Source organism: Chiloscyllium plagiosum, unplaced genomic scaffold (assembly GCF_037043375.1).
Source record: "Chiloscyllium plagiosum isolate Xiang-an unplaced genomic scaffold, Cpla_swu_hap1 HiC_scaffold_48, whole genome shotgun sequence".
NCBI classification, from domain to species: Eukaryota; Metazoa; Chordata; class Chondrichthyes; order Orectolobiformes; family Hemiscylliidae; genus Chiloscyllium; species Chiloscyllium plagiosum.
The window spans coordinates 5,093,552-5,116,124 of record NW_028270186.1 but is presented as its reverse complement, the minus strand read 5'-3'; the positions used below and the strand labels follow the sequence as shown (position 1 = coordinate 5,116,124).

The 22,573-nt window shown below is 48.1% G+C and overlaps 1 protein-coding gene across 2 annotated transcripts in view; it reads left to right on the top strand.

Annotated features, from left to right (window-relative positions):
* LOC122543039 (zinc metalloproteinase-disintegrin-like MTP9) overlaps nt 1–22,573 on the top strand; it is a 60,849-nt gene that overhangs the window by 32,995 nt on the left and 5,281 nt on the right. For both annotated transcript variants that reach the window (XM_043681230.2, XM_043681229.2), the window contains exons 12-19: nt 160–337; nt 1,114–1,203; nt 1,713–1,908; nt 5,608–5,710; nt 13,886–14,036; nt 15,410–15,481; nt 21,047–21,122; nt 22,031–22,136. In XM_043681230.2, coding sequence (XP_043537165.2) covers nt 160–337; nt 1,114–1,203; nt 1,713–1,908; nt 5,608–5,710; nt 13,886–14,036; nt 15,410–15,481; nt 21,047–21,122; nt 22,031–22,136 — 972 coding nt within the window. The remainder of the gene's footprint in view (nt 1–159; nt 338–1,113; nt 1,204–1,712; nt 1,909–5,607; nt 5,711–13,885; nt 14,037–15,409; nt 15,482–21,046; nt 21,123–22,030; nt 22,137–22,573) is intronic.

The window sequence follows — 22,573 nt, the reverse complement described above, 5'->3', positions numbered from 1 at the left end:
GTGGTTCGTGGCCAGCCTGCCCACTGTTTCCTGAACTCTGTCACAGCAGTGACTCAACATCCAAGGGACAGTCAGTTGGCTGTAAGGCAATCTCGCAGTCAGGCTGGGAATGCCGGAGGATGGTGCATTAAACCCGAGTCCCTCGTTTCCTCCTGACAGCTCGGTTTTGCCGACAGAGTTCAGCAGCTGCAGCCACCAGCACTTCCAGAACTTTGTGCTGACCCGCACAGCATCGTGTCTCCGTGATGTACCCAACCAGGACGAGATCGTTTCGAGGCCGGTCTGCGGGAATCGCTTCCTTGAGAAAGGGGAGGAGTGTGACTGTGGAATTCCAGAGGTAGGCACCAGATTTATCACGCTCAAAGCCTTTCAATCCTTTGATGAAATCAGGACTGGACACAGTCACCACAGGAAGGATCTTCGCCATGGCTGGGGAGTCCAGAACCAGGGGGCACAGTCGAAGGATACAGGGTAGGCCGTCTCGGACCGGTCACCCAGACAGTGGGGAGCCTGTGGAATTCTCTCCCACGGAAGGTGGCTGAAGCCAAAAGGTTGCAGATGGTCAAGAAGGAACATGGGGCTAAAGAGATCAGAGGGCACGGGGAGAAAACAGGGGACTGAGTTGGATGATCAAGCACGATCAGATTGAATAGTAGAGCAGGCTCGACGGGCCAAATGGCCTATTCTGCTCCTATTTTCTGTGTTTCTATGTTTCTAAAATGATCTGGGAGTTTTTTTTTTGGTCTGACACATTTAATCGCCTGTGAACTCTGTGCAACTGACGTCAATGCTCTTGCTTTTTCACTCCCTCTTGACTCCTCGATCTGCTTTTTCTTTGTTGATCTCCAAGCAATATCCAGTTTGTGAGCAGTTGTCTGTGAGATTTGTCAGACTGGCACCAGCTGGTAAAATGGGGCAAGGATTAGGCAGCCAGTGAGAGAGTTGCCCCAATGTACTTTGTGGATATGAGTGTGAGATGTGTAGATTGTTAGACTCTTGGGGATTGAGAAGGAACTGGAGAATAGATGTTTCTCAGAGTTGGTCTTTCTCCCTGGTCTTATAGCCAGCCTGTGGTGATGGTGTTTGACTTTCTTGGTGTTTTGCTATCCTCAGGAGTGTCTGAACCCATGCTGCGATGCTCAGACCTGCAGGCTACGAGAGGGAGTGCAGTGTGCTGATGGAACCTGCTGCCAGGATTGTAAGGTACATCCATTAACTTCACAAAGGATGGCAAACAAATCCCATCCCATCCCATCCCTCTTCCTTTCCTCTCCCCCCGGCTCCCTTTCTCAAACAGAGATAACTAATGCAGAACACACAGTGTCTGTGGCCATTCCGCCCCCTCCAGCTGTCCTGCCCCATTTGGGCATGTACCTATCTATCCTTTTTGAGTTGAATACACTCCTGACCTTACAGTATCTCTCTTTTTCAATATCCCTCATTCCTGATATAAATCTTCTGCACTGTGCGAATGTTCCTCCAACTGCGCTCTCTTTCCTAATCTGTCAATCTATCTGCACAAAATCCCATTCCTACCTTTGTATGCTGGGTTCCCTATCAGTGTCCGTTTTGCCCTGTTGGCCAGACTGAGATCCTCTTTCAGAAAGCAGTCCACACATTCTGATATCAATTCCCTGCCACAAAGTCACTGTCTCCTCTGAAATGTGGATCACAAAGAGCTGACCAAGTCTCCTTTCCTCCCTGGGTGTTAGTTCATGGCAGCAGGCTTGTTGTGCCGGAGAGCCAAGGATGACTGCGACCTCGAGGAGACCTGTGACGGCAGATCAGGCCAGTGCCCAGAAGATACTTTCCGTCTCAATGGGACTCCCTGTAAGCGAAATACAAGCTTCTGTTACATTGGCAAGTGCCCAACCCATCAGGAGCAATGCGTCTCTTTCTGGGGATCAGGTAGGTTTAAACCTTCAAACCTTCAAAGTGGAAACAGGTTCTTGCACAGGAAGAGGCAATTCCGGCCATCGTCTCCCATTACCCATGACCAGCCCCTTGCTCCATAGCCTTGCTGGGTTCCAGTGCCTCAGTGGAGAGTTTCTACCTGGATCAGCGAACTGGACTCCAGAAACCCACCACCGTCTTGGTGAAAATATCTTCCCTCATGTCCTCAGAGTGAGGAAGACTAACCCACCTAGTGGACAGTGAATGTGTGGAACTCATTGCTGTTGAGGCCAAGTCATGGAGTATCTTTAAGACCGAGACCATCAGGTTCTTAACTCATAAGGGGATGAAGAGTGACAGGGCAGAGTGCTAAGGGAGAGAGCTGAAGAGATCGTGGAGAGATTAGTGGTGATCTTTCAGGAATCTTTCAGAGGACTGGAAAATCGCTAACATGACATCCCTATTTAAAAAGGGAGTAAGGCAAAAGGCTGAATATTACAGACTGATTAGTCTAAACTCAGTTGTGGGTAAGATCCTGCAATCCCCTGTGAAGGGTGAGATTTCTGAGCACTTGAAAGTGTCCAGTAAGATACGGCAAAGTCAGCATGGTTTCATCAAGGGGAGGTCATGCCTGACAAATCTGTTAGAATGCTTTGAGGAAGTAACGAGCAAGTTAGACCAAGGAAAGCCAATGGGTGTTGTCTACCTGGACTTCAAGAAGGCCTTTGACAAGATGCTGCACTGGAGGCTACTGAGTAAGATAAGGGCCCCTGGTGTCAGAGGCAAGGTGCTAGCATGCATAGAAGATTGGCTGTCTCTCAGAAAGCAGTGAGTGGGGACACAAGGATCTTTTTCAGGATGGCAGTCAGTGACAAGTGGTGTTCCGCAAGGCTCAGTATTGGGACCATACCTTTTCACTTTATAAATTAATAATCTATGTGAAGGAACTGAGGGCAATCTGGCTGAGTTTGCAGATGATACAAAGATAGGTAGAGGGGCAGGTGACATTGAGGAGGGAGGGAGGCTGCAGAAGGATTTGGACAGGTTAGGAGTGGGGCAAAAATGTGGCAGATGGAGTAAAACGTGGGAAAGTGTGAGGTCATACACTTTGTTAGGAAGGATAGAGACATGGACTATTTTCTAAATGGGAAGAAAATTCAGAAGTCTGAGGTGCAAAGAGACTTGGGAGTTCTAGCCCAGGATTCTCTCAAGGTAAACTTGCAGGTTGAGTCAGTAGTTAGGAAGGCAAATGTAATGCTGGCATTTATTTTGAGAGGACTTGAATATAAAAGAAGGAATGTACTTCTGAGGCTCAATAAGGCTCCGGTCAGACCACATTTGGAGGATTGTGCGCAGTTTTCGGCCCCATATCTCAGGCCCTGGAGTCTGTTCAGAGGAGCTTCACTAGAATGGTCCCAGGAGTGAAAGGCTTAACATATGAGAAATGTTTGAGGACCCTGGGTTTCTACTCAATGGTGTTTAGAAGGATGAGGGGGAGATCTGATTGAAACTTACAGAATACTGAATGGCCTGGACAGAGTGGATGTTGGGAAGGTGTTTCCATTGGTGGGAGAGACTAGGACCTGAGGGCACAGTCTTAGAGGAAAGGGAAGACCTTTCAGAACAGAGATAAGGAGAAACTTCTTCAGCCAGAGAGTGGGGAATCTATGGTATTCATTGCCACAGAAGGCTGTGGGGGCCAGGTCATTGAGTAAATTTAAAACTGAGATAGATAGATTCTTGAGTATCAAGGGGACCAAAGGTTATGGGGAGAAAGGAGGAGAATGGGGTTGAGAAAATTAGCTATAATTGTTTGGTGGATCAGGCTCAATGGGCCGAATAGCCTAATTTCTGCTGCTATTTCTTATGGTCTTTTGGTCGAATGGGGTCAAGAATCATATCAGCCAAGATAGAATGGTGGAGCTGAATCGATGGGCCAAATGGCCTCATTCTGCTCAGCTATCTTATGGTCCCCTCTGTTCCTTTGACCAATTGCTTTAAATCCCTGACCGAGTCGGCTGATAGGTCTTCCCTGTCCAAGTCCCTCATTACTTTATCCACTTCTGTAAAGACTCACCTCAGCCTCATGTGTTGAGAGGTCAACAAGAGCAACCTATCTGATCTTTCCTGGGCACTGCAGTTTTCAATCCATGGAAACATTCTCCTCCATACTCTCTCGATAGCAATGGTGTCCTTCCCGTCATGTGGTGACCAGAACTGTGCTCTGGCTGAACCAGTGTCTTCTATCGTTCCAGCATCCCATCCCTGCTGTGGAACTCAATAGCTAACCCACTGAAGGGAAGCATCCCAAACGTCTCCTTCCCCTTTCTCCACCTGTCCCTGCCACCTTCAGGGACCTGTGGACAATCCCTCCATGACCTCTGACCCTTGTATCCCAAATGCATATGTGTTTGAGTGTGGGCTGGTCACAAGGACAATGAGCAGCAGGAAGCCATTTGCCCATCCACCCAGCTCTGCACAATTGTGGCCTTGGCCCCATTTCTCTGCCCGCTCCCCAAGAACTATGAAGACAATGACTCTGAGCAACCATCTGTCAGACCTGTCTGTGAATTCCTTCACAGGAGATGAGTAGGCCTTGAGTTATGCAGCAGCGAGAAAGGCCTTTCTGTCCATCCTGCCTGTGCCAGCACTTTGTGAGAGCAAACCAAATGACGCCCACTTGTTCTCTGCAGCTCTGCAAACATTGCCTTCTGACGGATTTGCCCCTGACTCACCTTGCACTTCCCCTTTCAGAGAGCACAATTCCAGGAAACAATTCTCTACTCATCTCCTCTGGTGACAGCACCACCATGGAAACCAAGTGTTACAAGAAGGATTCAAGTCATATTCACTAAAAATGGTTTCAAAAGAATAATGAGACTGTGCTGATTATTTTATAGTTGTAATAAATGGGGAAGGAAGTCAATGCTCAACAAGGAAGGAAGTGAAGACTGACAGGAATTACAGAACGTTTCAGTGATCATTTTGCATAAGTTTTATGGTTATCGTGCAATTACAGGAATTTCACAACCCTCAGGTCAGGGTCAGATGGTCCCTGCTTCTTAGAGACTAAAGGATTTCATGAGGATGGATTCCCAAAAGGATAAGCAGGAACCTGTGGAACACAGCTAGGACTGAGTGGAGAAACTGCCATTGCAACTGTTCCAACGTTGGTTCATTCAGTGCTGTGTTTCAGGTTAGATTAGATTAGATTCCTTACAGTGTGGAAACAGGCCCTTCGGCCCAACAAGTCCACACCGACCCTCCGAAGAGCAACCCACCCAGACCCATTCCCCTACAATTATCCCTTCACCTAACACTACGGGCAATTTAGCATGGCCAATTCATCTAACCTGCACATTTTTGGACTGTGGGAGGAAACCGGAGCACCCGGAGGAAACCCACGCAGACACAAGGAGAATGTGCAAACTGTGCTGTGGAAGGTTCCAGAAAGCTCAGGGAATAAAAGAGACTGTGGCCAGGTTGGGTTGAGTTGGGTTCAAACATCAACCATCGCCATGTTGAAGGACAGGACAGGCTTGAAGGGCCAAATGGCCTCCTGCTGCAGGCTCAAATGGCTCCCATCTCTGACTTGCTGCAAGTAATAGAGTCCTGTTATATTTTCTCATCATCGCAGTCACTTTGCATCAAGTTTTCTATTGGCTTTGTTGAGCCACCTCATTCTGATGAACGTCAATGTTTCTGTTTTAATAGGTGCCAAGGCAGCGCCGAGGCGTTGCTTTGAAGTCAATAAGCAGGGCGACAAGTTTGGTTACTGTCAGAAGACAGCGTCTGGTTTTCAAGGATGTGCTTCTGAGTAAGTAAACAGAACAAGTAGGCCATACCATAACTGGCTCAATCTTTTTATGAACCATTTGCATGAGAACTGCTGGCCAGGCCAACGTTTATTGCCCAGAGGCTAACCTTCTATCATCAGTGGACATGAGTGAACCGGGTGGACTTTTACAGCTATCGATTATGTTTAATACCAGATTCTTTTTTTTCTGGATTTGACTTTCTGCCCAGGGATTCGAACCCATGACCCCCTGTTTAACTCACCAGGTGACAGCAGGACCCCTTGTCTGCAGCCCACTTGTGGATGTAAGCTCAGTGCTATCCATGGGCCTCAGTTCCCCTGCCATTAATATCAGGATTCCCACACGCCCAGTCACCGCCAGTGCACTCCTGACAACTTCATTCCATGTTTTCTCTTAAAAATGCCCTGCTGATTTTGCCTTTTCTTTTAGAATCATAGAGCTGTACAGCACAAAAACAGACCCTTCAGTCCGACTTGTCCATTCTAACCAGATATCCTAACCTAATCTAGTCCCATTTGCCAGCACCTGGCTCCTATCCCTCTAAACCCTTCCTATTCATGTACCCGCCCAGATGCCTTTTAAATGTTGTCATTGTACCAGCCTCCACCACTTCCTCTGGCAGCTCATTCCATACCCTTTGCGTGAGAAAGATGCATCTCAGGTCCCTTTGTAAATCTTTCCCCTCTCACCTTTCACATTTGCCCTCTAGCTTGGAAATCCCCTGCCCTGGGCAGAAAGATCTTGTCTATTCAACTTATCCTCGCTCCTCCTAATTTTATAAACCTCTATAAGGTCACCCCTCAGCCTCCGACGCTCCAGGGAAAACAGCCCCACCCTGTTCAGCCTCTCCCTATATCTCAAACCCCCCAACCCTGACCACATCCCTGCCAACCTTTCCTGAACCTTCTCAAGTTTCACAACATCTTTCCTGTAGCAGGAAGACCAGAATGGCACACAATATTCCAAAAGTGGTCTAGCCAGTGTCCTGTACAGCCACAACATGACCTCCCAACTCCTGTACTCAATACACTGACCATTAAAGGCAAGTATACCAAACACCTTCTTCACTACCCTGTCTGGCTGTAACTCCACTTTCAAGGAGCTATGAACCTGCACTCCAAGATCCCTTTGTTCAGCAACACTCCCCAGGACCTTACCATTAAGTGTACAAGTCCTGCCCTGATTTGCCTTTCCAAAATGCAGAGCCTCACATTTATCTAAATTAAACTCCATCTGCCACTCTTCAGCACATCTGATCAAGATCTCATTGTACTCTGAGTTAACCTTCTCTTGCTAACTGTACCTCCTATGTTCACATCCAAATCATTTATATAAATGACAAAAACCAGTAGACTCAGCACCAATCCTTGTGGCACACCACTGGTCACAGGCCTCCAGTCTGAAAAACAACCCTCTACCACCACTCTCTGTCTTCTACCTTCAAGCCAGTTCTGTATCCAAATGGCTAGTTCTCTCTGTATTCCATGAGATCTAACCTTGCTAACCAGTCTCCCATCGGGAACCTTGTCGAACGCCTTACTGAAGTCACATTGTCTACTGCTCTGCCCTCATCAATCTATGTCACTTCTTCAAAAGGGTTGGGATATCTGGTTGGCATGGATGGGTTGGACCAAAGGGTCTGTTTCCATGCTGTACATCTCTATGACTCTAAGTTTGTGAGACATGATTTCCCACGTACAAAGCCATGGTGAGTATCCCTAATCAGTCCTTGCCTTGCCAAATGCATGTAAATCCTGTCCCTCAGGATTCCCTCCAACAACTTGCTCACCACCAGTGTCAAGCTCGCTGGCCTACAGTTCCCTGGCTTTTCCTTACCAATTTTCTTCAATAATGGCAAACACATTAGCCAACCTTCAGTCTTCAGACATCTCACCCATGGCTATCGATGAACCAAATATCTCAGCAAGGGACTCAGCAATCATGTCCCTAGTTTGCCCAAAACGTTCTGGGATACACCAGATCTGACCCCGGGGATCTATCCACTTTGATGCACTTTAAGACGTCCAGCATCTCCTCCTCTGTAATATGGACACTTTTCAAAATTTCAGTTTATTTCTCCAAGTTCTCTAGCTTCCAAAACCTTCTCCACAGTAAAAACTTGTTTAGTATCTCGCCCATCTCCTGCAGTTCCACACATAGATGGTGTTCTTCTTCTCTCCCTGGTTACCCTTGTGCCCTTCATGTACTTGTAGTGTCCCTTTGGGTTCTCCTTAACCCTGTTTGCCAAAGCTATCTCATTTCTCCTTTTTTACCCTCCTGATTTCCCCTTGAGCAGATTACTACTGACCTTATGCCATTTAAGGGATTCACTCGATCCTGGCTGTCAAAACCTGCCACAAAATCAGAAGTTGCTGGAAAAGCTCAGCAAGTCTGGCAGCATGTGTGAAGAGAAATCAGAGTTAATATTTCAGGTCCGGTGACCCTTCCTCAGAACTGCTCTCACTTCTGAGGAAGGGTCACCAAACCCAAAATGTTAACTCTGCTTTCTCTCCACAGATGTTGCCAGACCTGCTGAGCTTTTCCAGCAACTTCTGCTTTTGTTTCTGATTTATAGCATCTGCAATTCTTTCAGTTTTTATTTTGTCTATACCTGACCTATGCTTCCTTCTTTTTCTTGACCGGAGCCTCAATTTCTCTCATCATCCAGCATTCCCTACATCTACCAGCCTTACTGTTTCTCTCTAACAGGAACATACTGTCTCTGGACTCTCAGCATCTCATGTTTGAAGGCTTCCCACTTCCCAACCATCCCTTTACCTGCAAATAGCCTCTCCCACTCAACTTTGAAAGATCCTGCCTAATACTGTCAAAATTGGCCTTCCTCCAGTTGTGAATGTTAACTTTTAGGTCCTGTCTGTCCTTTTCCATCACTATTTTAAAACAAATAGGAATTATGATCACTGGCCCCAAAGTGCTCCCCCAGTGACCTGCCTTATTTCCCAAGAGTAAGTCAAGGTTTGTTCCTTCTATCGTGAGGACATCCACATACTGCAGAAGAAAATGTTCTTGTTCACACTTAACAGATTCCTCTCCATCTAAACCCTGAACACCATAGCAGTCCCAGTCAATATTTGAAAAGTTGAAATCCTCTCCCATTACCACCCTGTTATTCTGACAGATAACTGAGATCTCCTTGCAATTTGCTTCTCAATTTCCCACTGACTATTGGGTGGGTCAAGAGTACAATCCCAAAAAGGTGATCATCCCTCTCTTATTTCTCAGTTCCACCCAAATAACTTGGCTGGATGTGTTGCCAGGAATATCATCCCTATATTCAGCTGAAATGCTATCCCTCACCAAAAATGCCACTCAACCTGTTTCTTGCACCCCCTTTCTATCCTCCTGATAGTACCTATGCCCTGGAACATTAAGGTACCAGTCCTACCCTTCCCTGAGCCACATTTCTGTAATAGCTATGATATCCCAGTCCCATGTTCCCAAAAATGCCCTGAATTCATTTGCTTTCCCTGTCAGTCCTCTTGCATTGGAATAATTGCAGGTTAATTGATCTGGTTTACCTCTGTCTCTGCCTTGCTGTTGCCTGCCTTTGACTCATCTGCTCCTCTGCTGAACTGTACCCACCTCAGATTTATTTCTTTTCTCACTATTTCTTTGGAGTATAGTTTATCTGCATTGTGCAGCTCAGCAGAAACATCACCCTCATTCCCAGGTTATCCTACCCATAACCCCCTGCCCCCAAGTCCAGCCTCAAAGTCCACATCCTCACAGTCAAGTCCCTTTGTACCTCAGCCCCTCCTCAACTCTGCCAGCGTCTGTGTCCAGTCCCACAATCCTCCAAGATCACAGCACTCCGACCAGTTCAGGCCTTTCAGCCTATCTTTGACTTCCTTGACCCCGACTCAGCAGCCACGCAATCTGTTCCCTTTGCTCGTTGCAGCTCCTTAGACTGCACTTTCCAAACCAACAACCACTTCTCCCTCGAAGAGGAGGTGCCAGTGTTGGACTGGCATAGACAAAGTTAAAAATCACACAACACCAGGTTATGGTCCAACAGGTTTATTTGGAAGGACTAGCTTGTGAGGTGCTGCCTCTGTATCTGGTAGCTAGTCGGGCAGGATGCTAGGACACAGGGCTGTCTACAGATTGTGTTCTTTTTGAACAAAATAGAATGTAGTTGCAAATACAATTCTGCAAATGCAAATTCACCCCGTAGACTTGTGTGTGTGTGTGTGTGTGCATATGTGTACGTGCGTGTGTGTGTCTATGTGTGTGAGTGTGCGAGTGTGTGTTTGTGTGTTTGTATCTGTGTGTGTTTGTGTGTGTGTGTGGCTGTGTGAGTGTGTCTATGTGTGTGTGTATGAGTTTGTATGTGTCTGTGTGTGTATATGTGTGTGAGAATGTGTGTGTGTATGCGTGTGTGTGTCTGTATGTGTGTGTGAGTCTGTGTGTGAGTGTGTTTGTCGGTGTGTGTGTGTATGTGTGTATGTGTGTATGCGTGTGTGTCTGTATGTGTGTGTGTGTGTGTGTGATTGTGTGTGTGTGTCTGTGTGTGTGTCTGTGTGTGTGCATGTGTGTGTGTGTGCATGCATGTGTGAGTGTGTGTGTGCATGTGTGTATGAGTGTGTATGTGTCTGTGTGTGTGAGTGTGTATGTGTGCATGTGTGTGTGAATGTGTATGTGTCTGTGTGTGTGCATGTGTGTGTGCGTATGTGCATGTGTATGTTTGAGTGTGTTTATCTGTGTGTGTATGTGTCTGACTGTGTGTGTGAGTGTGTGTTTGTGTGTGTGTATATGTGCGTGCATGTTTGTGTGTTAGTGTGTGTGAGAGTGTTTGTGTCTGTCTGTGTGTCTGTGTGTGTGTGTATGTATGAGTCTGTGTGTGTTTGTGTGTGTATGTATCTGTGTTTGTGTGCGCATTAGTGTGTGTGTCTGTGTGTGTTAGTATGTGTGTCTGTGTGTGTATGTGTTAGTGTGTGTGTCTGTGTCTGTGTGTGTTTGTGGCTGTGTGAGTGTGTCTATGTGTGTGTATGCATGTGTGTGTCTGTATATGTGTGTGTGTCTGTGTGTGTGTTAATGTGTGTGTGTGTCTGTGTGTGTTAGTTTGTGTGTATGTGTCTGTGTGTGTGTGTTAGTGTGTGTGTCTGTGTGTGTGTGTTAGTGTGTGTGTCTGTGTGTGTTTGTGGCTGTGTGAGTGTGTCTGTGTGTGTGTGTGCATGTGTTTGTCTGTATATGTGTGTGTGTCTGTGTGTGTGTTAGTCTGTGTGTGTGTTAATGTGTGTGTGTGTCTGTGTGTGTTAGTTTGTGTGTATGTGTCTGTGTGTGTGTTAGTGTGTGTGTCTGTGTGTGTGTGTTAGTGTGTGTGTGTGTGTGTGTTAGTATGTGTGTCTGTGTGTGTATGTGTTAGTGTGTGTGTCTGTGTCTGTGTGTGTTTGTGGCTGTGTGAGTGTGTCTATGTGTGTGTATGCATGTGTGTGTCTGTATATGTGTGTGTGTCTGTGTGTGTGTTAGTCTGTGTGTGTGTTAATGTGTGTGTGTGTCTGTGTGTGTTAGTTTGTGTGTATGTGTCTGTGTGTGTGTTAGTATGTGTGTCTGTGTGTGTGTGTTAGTGTGTGTGTCTGTGTGTGTGTGTTAGTGTGTGTGTCTGTGTGTATGTGGCGTGTGTCCATAGGGTGAATTTGCATTTGCAACTACATTCTATTTTGTTCAAATAGCACACAATCTGTAGGCAATCAGTCCATGTGACATTTTATCAATTCCTACTTTGGAATATGAACCAGTCTGACTCAAGATTGGAATACAGACAGAGTCTAACCTCACACCTTTAATGCATTGCCTGTGCTGAAATGTCACCATTTTTTATAAAACCTTAAGTTATCTTGTGAATGTGACTTGAAAGAAGTTCTGGGATTTGCATATTAATAAATCAAAACCCTCAACCCATTCTAAAAGATGAAAGACTTAACAGCAATCTAGGTTTGTTCAATACATTGCATGAGTTGTATGACACTCTGAAAGCTAGCGCTTCTAAATAAACCTGTTGGTCGATAACCTGGTATTGTGTGATTTTCAACTTTGTCTATCTAGAAGGATAAGGGCAGTGGATACATGGGAACATCACCCCTTGCAAGTTCGGTCCAAACCACTCACCATCCTGTCTTCACCGTTGCTGGGTCAAAATCCTAGAATTCCCTCCCCAAAGGAATTATGGTCAACCTACAGCACATGGATTGTGGTGGTTGAAGAAAGCAGCTCACCCCCATCTTCTCAAGGGGCAACTGGGGACGGGTAATAAATTTGGGCTTAGCCAGTGAAAATCACTTTCTCAAAAACAAATGAACTCCTGAGTTCTATACTGTCCCCTCCCTGAGCCTGGCCTCCACTGTTCCACCTCCTCCTCCAGGAACGTGTTTCTAAAACCCCACCGTTTTGATCCCTTGTCTGAGTATGTTCCTTTGCAGTAAATCACAAAATGTTCCTATTTAGAAGTTGCTCAACAGGTACACTTGTTGATTGCCTCCAGCTTTGTAAGATGAGATAGACAAATTCCTTTGTGTGTTATTGACAAGAGCTTTGCACTTCTGTTTGGCAGACTGTGATCATATAATCCAACACTCTGGAATTTTAGTTGACAATCTGCAGTTATTATGCAGGCCCAGGCAAATCCTTCAGAAAACTGTCTCCAGGCCCCGAACACTTGGGGAAATTATACTTCCTGAAAGCTTGAGTACAGAACATTAAAAAAGCAATTGGATAAATGAAATCCCACACTCCAGCTAATACAAAGCCACAAACCGTGGATGCTGGAAATTGGAAGTAAAAGCAGACATTACCGTTTGGCAGCCTCTGTGGAGAAAAAATCAGAGCTAACTTCTGTCAGAAAGGATTTGAAATGTTCACATTGTTTTTCTCTCTCACCCACGATATTGCCAGACCTGTCGAGATTCTCCAGCAATTGCTCACTCCCCTGTTAGAGCAGTGGGCTGTCTGTCAGTTTAAACAGTGCCTGACCATTTATCAGAATCCTGGTCTACAAAGCTATCTCGCCTCAGCACTAATCCTGAAAGGTAGCCTTGAGAAGGGAATGGGACAAGCATGATGATGACAAGTGTGCCCTTAGTCAATGTCAAAAGCACAACTTTGATCAGAGGTTCAGAAGAGGTTTACCAGGAAGTTGCTGGGAATGGAGGGTTTGACAGATAGGGAGAGGCTGGATAAGATGGGACTTTTTCCCCTGGACCATAGGAGGTTGAGGGGTGACCTTACAGAGGTTTATAAAATCATGAAGGGCATGGATTAGGTGAATGAGAAGGCTCTTTTCCCTAGGGTCGGTGGGGTATTTCAATATTAGGGTCAGATATGTTTAAGGTGGGAGGAGAAAGGTTTAAAAAAGACACGAGGGGCAACTTTTTTACACAGAGAGTCCCCAGTTGCCCCTTGAGAAGGTGGGGGTGAGCTGTCTTCTTCAACCACCACAGTCCATGTGCTGTAGGTTGACCATAATTCCTTTGGGGAGGGAATTCCAGGATCATAACCCGGTGACAGTGAAGGAGCGGCGATATAGTTCCACGTCAGGATGGTGAGTGGCACGGAGGGGACCTTGCAGGGATGGTGTACCCTGCATCCTTTAACAAAAGGTTGAATCTTGTATGCTGGTTGATGTGGAAGTATTGGTGATGACTCACCCTGCTCTTGATGAAATGGTGCCCAAAGAACTGTGTATTTTCTTTGCACCTTCATGGGCTCTCTGCTGGGATTTCAAATCAAGGTTCAAGTCGCAAGGGACGCATCTGGTGTTGAAGAGCCCATTGAGTGAGGCAATGATGTGTTATCTCATTGACACGACCTTGCCTCCTGTCCCCCTACATGAAACAATTTCACAAGAGGGAGAGAGGAGGACGCAAAGATCCCAGTCAGCTTCTCAAACTTGTCAGATCAATCAGTTCTCATCCTGTGAGTGTTTCTGCCTCTTGACTTCATATCCCAGCCATGGAACCATGTCCCTTCATCCCCTCACTCAACAGGAACCTCTCAGTCTGCTCATTTGAACCAACCACAGCCATTTTGTTTGATTTGAGGTGCGGGAGGATATGTGAGTGGGGAGGGAGAGAGAGAGAGAGGTGAAATAGCCGTGTGGAGGGGGTCTGTGGCATGACTTCCCATCACTTGTACCATTCTCCCACCTCAATTGACAGGGACATCATGTGTGGACAACTGAGCTGCACTGGTGGGAACAAGCAGCCAAGTTATGTCACTGGCTCAATCAGAATCGGAAGCACGGTTTGCCAAGTGGTACTGGATCCAGTCAGCTTGGTGCAAAATGGAACAAAGTGCGGAGATAACAAGGTAATGGGAATGAATGGGCTCATTGACTAAGACAGGGAAAGCCCTTGGAATATGTCAAATCTGTCCTAATTGGTCTACACCTGAACTCTTCCTGGTGGGACAGACATTGTGTTGACATTTTTGGCATAACTTTAATTCATTTGTTCAGTCATAGAATCCCTACAGTCTGGAAGCAGGCTGTTCAGTCCATCAAGTCCACACTTACCCTCCGAAGAGCCTCCAACCCAGATCTACCCCCTCTCCATCCCCTCCCTGTTACCCTGCATTTCCCATGGCCATTCCACCTGACCTGCACATCTTTTGATTGTGGGAGGAAACCGGAGCACCCGAAGGAAACCCATACAGACACGGGGAGAACGTGCAAACTCCACACAGACAGTCGCCCGAAGCTGGAACTGAACCCAGGTCCCTGGCATAGTGAAGCAGCAGTGCTAACCACTGAGCCACTTGCCACCCATTCATGGCATGTTAGCGTCACTGAGTAGGCCAGCAGTTATTGCCCATCCCGAAATGTTTAAGAATCAACCACATTGCCATGGGTCTGGAATCACTCACAGGCCAGCCTGGGTAAGGAGGGCAGATTTCCTTCCCTGAAAGACATTGGTGAACAGGATTGTTTAGTCTGACAATCGACAGCGATTACGTTGTTTCATCTTCCAGAATCCATGTTCCAGCTTTTTATTGAAGTTGAAAGTCACCACCTGTTGTTGTGGGTTTTGAACTCCTCTCCTCAGGGCATTCACAAGGGGTTCTGCATAGTTAGTCCAGTGACGTGACCACAAAGCGACAGCCTCCTCTGTTTGGTTGTTCCATCAACATGTGGTGCTGGTTCAGCCTCGTGAAGCTTTCTGGATCCTCCCAGCAGGCTGTGCCACAATAATTTCTGCCCAGCTTCCCTTCGAAATCTCCCCTCAGTGTCCTGAAGCTTCTGAGTGCCAGAGTGATCAGGAACTCGCCATGGAAATCCCCTCTCTTGAAAATCTATCCATGAGGTCACTTCCTCCGCAGCTCCACTGGACTGTGGTGGGCTGCCTGAACTTCTGTGCTATCTCTCCATCCTTCCTTGTCCTCTCTCAGCAAGACAGGCTATCGGGGAAAGTGTTGCCAATCCAGTTACATCACTGAGGGACATCAGGTTGGTGGCTGTTCACCGATAAACCTCAAAGCAAATCAGTGATTGCTTTTTCCACTTTGTGATTCGAGTTTTGCAAATGGGACTTGCCAGTCTGAATGAGGTTTGTTTTTTTCTCTCTCTCTCCCTCTCCTTCTCTGACCTGCTTGACATCCAGAAATCTATCTCCACGTGATGAGTTCCTCTGACCATGTGAACTTCAGTAATGAATATATCCTCAGCCTTTCTGCCCTCTCCACAGATGTGTGTCAACTCCAGGTGTACCAAGGTGCCACTTGTCGATGAGTGTTCCAGGAAGTGCCCAGCAGACGGGGTAAGGCAACTGGCTCACGTGCCCGTTTGCTTCGATGTTCTGCCAATCCCAAGGCTGATCTGTGGTGAAACGGAAGCTGTCCCCCCCCCCCCCGCCACCAACACACGCGAAACCCTCCCCAAGTCTCGAATTGACTGTGCCACCACTCCCCGCTCAGGGACGGGGTACTCTGCCTCCAGCCACCTGCTGACTGAGTTTGGCTTGACCAGTCCTTGAGAAGAATAGATTTAAGGATGTGACAGTCAGAGAGTGCAGACATTGAGTCAGAGAGTCTTCCGACATGGAAATTGACCCTTGGATGCAACTCCTCCATGCCGACCAAATATCCTCACTTAATCTCGTCCCATTTGCCAGCATTTGGCCCATATCCCGCTAAACCCTTCCTATTCATATACACATCCAGATGCCTTTTAAATGTTGGAATTGAACCAGCCTCCACCACTTCCTCTGGCAGCTCATTCCATATACACACTACCCCCTGAGTGAAAAATTGCCTCTTTGATCCCTTTTAAATCTTTCCCCTCTCACACTAAACCTATGTCCTCCATTTCTGGACTCCCCTAGCCTGGGAAAAGACCTTGTTTATTTACCCTCTCCCCGCATGACTTTATAAACATCTATAAGGTCACCTGTCAGTCTCCAAAGCTCCAGGGAAAACAGCCCCAGAATATCCAGGCAGATCAGGACAGGACTTACACACTTCCTGTTGAAAAATGTGGTGCTGGAAAAACACAGCAGGTCAGGCAGCATCCGAGGAGCAGGAGAATCAACGTTTCGGGCATAAGCCCTTCTTCAGGAATGAGGCTGGTGTGCCAAGTGGGCTGAGATGAAGGGTAAGGGGGAGGGGTATTGGGAATGCGATAGTTGGAAGGAGGTGAGAGTAAAGGTGATAGGCCGGAGAGGGGGTGGGGGTGGGGAGGTCGGGAAGAAGATTGCAGGTCAAGAGGGCAGTGCTGAATCCGGGGGTTGGGACTGAGATAAGGTGGGGGGAGGGGAAATGAGGAAGCTGGAGAAATCTACATTCATCCCGTGTGGTTGGAGGGTTCCAAGGCGGAAGATGAGGTGCTCTTCCTCCAGGCGTCGTGTGGTCAGGGTCTGGCGATGGTGGAAGCCAAGGACCTGCATGTCCTTGGTGGAGTGGCAGGGGGAGTTAAAGTGTTCAGCCACAGGGCGGTTGGGTTGGTTGGTGCGGGTGTCCCAGAGGTGTTCCCTGAAACGTTACGCAAGTAGGCGGCCTGTCTCCCCAATGTAGAGGAGGCCACACCGGGTGCAGCGGATACAGTAAATGATGTGTGTGGAGGTGCAGGTGAATTTGTGACGGATATGGAAGTATCCATTGGGGGCTTGGAGGGAGGTGAGGGGGGAGGTGTGGGTGCAAGTTTTGCACTTCTCGCGGTTGCAGGGGAAGGTGCCGGGAGTGGAGGTTGGGTTGGTGGGGGGTGTGGACCTGACGAGGGAGTCACAGAGAGAGTGGTCTTTCCGGAACCCTGATAGGGGAGGGGAGGGAAATATATCCCTGGTGGTGGGGTCTGTTTGGAGGTGACGGAAATGACGAAAGATGATTCGATGTATCTGGAGGTTGGTGGGGTGGTAGGTGAGGACCAGTGGGGTTCTGTCCTGGTGGCGATTGGAGGGGCGGGGTTCAAGGGCGGAGGAGCGGGAAGTGGAGGAGATGCATTGGAGAGCATCGTCAACCACGTCTGAGGGGAAATTGCAGTCTTTGAAGAAGGAGGCCACCTGGGTTGTTCGGTGTTGGAATTGGTCCTCCTGGGAGCAGACATGGCAGAGGCGAAGGAATTGGGAATATGGAATGGCGTTTTTACAGGGGGCAGGGTGGGAGGAGGTGTAATCTAGGTAGCTGTGGGAGTTGGTTGGTTTGTAGTAAATGTCTGTGTTGAGTCGGTTGTCTGAGATAGAAATGGAGAGGTCTAGGAAGGGGAGGGAGGAGTCCAAGACGGTCCAGGTAAATTTGAGGTTGGGGTGGAAGGTGTTAGTAAAGTGGATGAACTGTTCAACCTCCTCGTGGGAGCACGAGGTAGCGCCAATACAATAATCGATGTAGCGGAGGAAACGGTGGGGGGTGGTCACCAGTGTAGCTGCGGAAGATGGACTGTTCCACATATCCGACAAAGAGGCAGGCATAGCTGGGGCCCATGCGCGTGCCCATGGCTACTCCTTTGGTTTGGAGGAAGTGGGAGGATTGGAAGGAGAAGTTGTTAAGAGTGAGGACCAGTTCAGTCAGTCCATAAGACATAGGAGTGGAAGTAAGGCCATTCGGCCCATCGAGTCCACTTCGCCATTCAATCATGGCTGGTGGGCATTTCAACTCCACTTACCCACATTCTCCCTGTAGCCCTTAATTCCTTGTGACATCAAGAATTTATCAATTTCTGCCTTGAAGACATTTAGCGTCCCGGCCTCCACTGCACTCTGCAGCAATGAATTCCACAGGCCCACCACTCTCTGGCTGAAGAAATGTCTCCGCATTTCTGTTCTGAATTTACCCCCTCTAACTCTAAGGCTGTGTCCATGGGTCCTAGTCTCCTCGCCTAAGGGAAACAATTTCCTAGCGTCCACCCTTTCCAAGCCATGTATTATCTTGTAAGTTTCTAATAGATCTCCCCTTAATCTTCTAAATTCCAATGAATACAATCCGAGGATCCTCAGCCGTCCCTCGTATGTTAGACCTACCATTCCAGGGATCATCCGTGTGAATCTCCGCTGGACATGCTCCAGTGCCAGAATGTCCTTCCTGAGGTGTGGGGACCAAAACTGGACACAGTACTCCAAATGGGGCCTTACCAGAGCTTTATAAAGTCTCAGTAGCACAATGGTGCTTTTATATTCCAACCCTCTTAAGATAAATGACAACATTGCATTCGCTTTCTTAATCACGGACTCAACCTGCATGTTTACCTTTAGAGAATCCTCGACTAGCACTCCCAGATCCCTTTGTACTTTGGCTCAAAGGAGGGTGTCAATGGAAGGGTACTGGTTGGGTTGGCAGGAGAGAAGGAAGCGGAGGGCTTGGAGGCCTTTGTGATGGCAGATGGAAGTGTATAGGGACTGGATGTCCATCGTGAAGATAAGGTGTTGGGGGCCGGGGAAGCAAAAATCATGGAGGAGGTGGAGGGCGTGGGTGGTGTCCCGAACATAGTTGGGGAGTTCTTGGCCAAAAAGGGACAGGACAGTGTTGAGGTATGCAGAGATGAGTTCGGTGGGGCAGGAGCAGGCTGAGACAATGGGTCGGCCGGGGCAGTCAGGTTTGTGGATTTTGGTCAGGAGGTAGAAATGGGTGGTGCGGGGTTGTGGGACTATGAGGTTGGAGGCGGTGGATGGGAGATCACCTGAGCTGATGAGGTTATGGATGATCTGGGAGATGATGGTTTGGTGGTGGGAGGTGGGGTCATGGTCAAGGGGGCAGTAGGAAGAGGTGTCCACGATTTGGCGTCTCGCTTCAACGGTGTAAAGATTGGTGCGCCAAACTACCACCGCACCTCCCTTGTCTGCAGGTTTGATGGTGAGGTTGGGGTTGGAGTGGAGGGAGTGGAGGGCTGCGTGTTGTGAGGGTGAGAGGTTGGAGTGGGTGAGAGGGGTGGACAGGTTGAGGCGGTCAATGTCGCGGCGGCAGTTGGATATGAAGAGATCGAGGGCGGGTAAGAGGCCAGACGGGGTGTGCAGGTGGATGGGGTGTGTTGGAGGCGGGAGAAGAGGTCGTCAGAGGGTGGGCGAGAGTCCTGGTTGAAGAGGTAGGCGCGGAGGCAAAGGCAGCGGAAGAAATGCTCAATATCTAGCTGCGTGTCGAACTCATTGATCCGGGAGCGTAGGGGGATGAAGGTGAGGCCTCTGCTGAGGACTGATCGTTCATCCTTAGAGAGGGGGAGGCCTGGAGGGATGGTGAAAATACAGCAGGGCTGGGAGCTAGGACCTGGTGTGGGGCTGGAGCTGGGAGTGGGGGCGGGGTTGGTCGTAGGGGCGGATAACGTAAGGTCCAAAAGAGTTTGCTGAACAAAGAGACCTTGGAGTGCAGGTTCATAGCACCTTGACAGTGGAGTCACAGGTAGGTGGGATAGTGAAGATGGTGTTTGGTATACTGTCTTGTTTTGGTCAGAGTATTGAGTACAGGAGTTGAGAGGTCATGTTGAGGCTGAGCAGGACATTGGTTAGGCCACTGTTGGAATATTGCGTGCAATTCTGGTTTCCCTCCTATCGGAAGGATGTTGTGAAACCTGAAAGGGTTCAGAAAAGATTTACAAGGATGTTGCCAGGGTTGGAGGATTTGAGCAAAACGGAGAGGCTGAACAGGCTGGGGCTGTTATCCCTGGAGTGTCGGAGGTTGCGGGGTGACCTTATAGAAGTTTATAAAATCATGAGGGGCATGGATAGGGTAAACAGACAAAATCTTTTCCCTGGGATCGGGGAGCCCAGAACTAGAGGGTATAGGTTTAGGATAAGAGGGGAAAGATATAAAAGAGACCTCCGAGGCAACTTTTTCACACAGAGGGTGGTACATGTTTGGAATGAGCTGCCAGAGGAAGTGGTGGAGGCTGGTACAATTCCAACATTTAAAAGGCATCCGGATGGCTATATGAATAGGAAGGGTTTGGAGGAATATGGGCCAAGTGCTGGCAAATGGGACTAGATTAGTTTAGGATTTCTAGTTGGCATCGATGAGTTGGACCAAAGAGTCTGTTTCCGTGCTATACATCTCTGTGACTCCCTATAGCTCAAATCCTCCAACCCTGGTAACATCCTTGTAAATCTTTTCTGAACCCTTTCAAGTTTCACAACATCTTTTCTGTAGCAGGAGACCAGAATTGCACACAATATTCCAACAGTGGCCTAACCAATGTCCTGTACAGCTGCAACATGACCTCCCAACTCCTGTACTCAATACTCTGACCATTAAAGGCAAGTATACCAAACACCTTCTTCACTACCCTGTCTGGCTGCAACTCTACTTTCAAGGAGCTATGAACCTGCACTCCAAGGTCTCTTTGTTCAGCAACACTCCCCAGGACCTTACCATTAAGTGTATAAGTCCTGCTAAGATTTGCTTTCCTAAAATGCAGCACTCGCATTTATCTAAATTAAACTCCCTCTGCTACTCCTCAGTCCATTGGCCCATCTGATCAAAGTCCCATTGTAATCTGAGGTAATCTTCGCTGCCCACGACAACTCCAATTTTGATGTCATCTGTAAACTTACTAACTATACCAGGTCAGGCAGCAAGTCTCTGAGTGCTGCAGCTCAGGGTGGAATCTGCTGGATTCGTGTTCCTGCATCTGAGATGTGAAGGTGCTGTCAGGAATGCCTTTTGGAGAGGCCAATGAATCTGCACTCTGTTCCACCTTGGACCATGAAACAAGTTCATCTGCACTTTGTCATGGTGCAACAGTTGGGCTGAAAGGGTTAATGCTGCATGCTCGGTGGTGCTCTGGGTGCTGGTGTGCGTGTGTGTGTGAGATATGTCTCTGTTGCGCAGACAAACAGGCCTCCCCAGCTCCCCTGCCCCCCAGATGTTCCAGCCCAACTTCTGACCCTATCTTTGTCTCCACTCTGCAGGTGTGTAACCATTTACTGCAGTGTCAGCTTAAAGGCGGCTTCCCTTCATCACCCGACAGTGGTCTTCCTACATACGGTATGACCTTGGCGTTGGCATCTTACCCTGTGAAGCAGCCAGCAACCAGGCAACAACTCTGCATCACGTTGGATTTGCGAGGCACACCCCTCCCCCCACTCTGGTGGTTTCTCTCCCTGCTATGGGTTGGGGGGGTGGTGTAGTGTGACAGTGGTTATGTGGGACCTCCTGAGGCACCTAATGCTGGACACTGAGCTGAGAGGGTGGGGGGGGGGGGCTGTCTGTTCTTCACAAGGAAGAACTTCGGAGGAAACTGCCGTTGTGTGTCATTGCTGTCTTCAGGAGCCAGCTGGCTCCCAGCCATGGTATTCTGTGCTCGGGTGAGACAAGGAGTTTCCTTTCACTTTTAGCCTGCAGCATTGGCAGCTGGAGATGCCAGGGGAACACACAATGCAGACTTAGGTCTTGTCTGGAAAATCTGAAAGTTTTTGATTTGGCGAATTCTCACAGTTTTAGGTGAAGATTTCAATACAGGAGGCATTACGTCCTTCAAATGTGCGGTTGTGAATGTGTGGAATTCACTTGCCCTGGAGTATGCCTTGGACTCTGGGACACAGAATAAATTTCAGGAGGAGACAGACAGATTTTTAATTTGTTGAAAGGTTGAAGGGGTATGTAGATCAGGCAGGAACGTGAAGCTGGTATCAGCTAGGGCGGTATTGAATGGTGGGACAGGCTGGAGGGGCTGAATGGCCTCCTCCTTCTGTTCTGTCTGAGTTTGCTTCAGTGCTGTTGACATTGCTTCCCAATCTGCCTGAGTAATTGGATTGGGAATGCGGAACACTGATAGGGCTGTGACCTCCCACTCACCCTGACAGGATCAGAGAAAATAAACAATGAGGAATGATGATTAACCTCTCCCCGGTATATCTCATCAGAGTAATCGTTTCTCATCTTCCACCTTGCAGCCATCGTTATTATTGTGCTGGCTATCATCTTACTGATCACCATTGGTTTCGGAGCTGCTGCGTTTGCATACAGGAAACATACAAGGAAACCCACAGTCACTGCAAGGTAAACGAGGTTCAGCTAATCTCCACAGCTACACCTTCAGAGGTCTGTGTATCTTGGCTATCCTTTCAACACAGCAGGCTGCAGAGCTCACTCTGGCCTGACACAGTGTGTGGGACTCTCTCCACTATCAGTGCTGCATTCCCAACAATGCCATTTCTCCGATGAGATGTGGAAACCAAAGTTGACCCTGCTCTAAACTCACTGATAGACAGGAACATGCCTCACTCTCAGATCAGGAAAGGCAAGGTAGTGGTGCCCTGTCCAGTATTGGAGGGTAGGGGGGCTTCTGGGAGTCTTGTTTTGTGCAAGTTGCCTGCTGTGCTCCACAATGTAAGAAAATGACCCTTCAGAGAGGTTCCCATTGCCCTTGATGCTTACCCCCAGGACCATACAGAGCTTGCTTAGCATATCCTTGGATTTACTCTGCACTGGGAGGT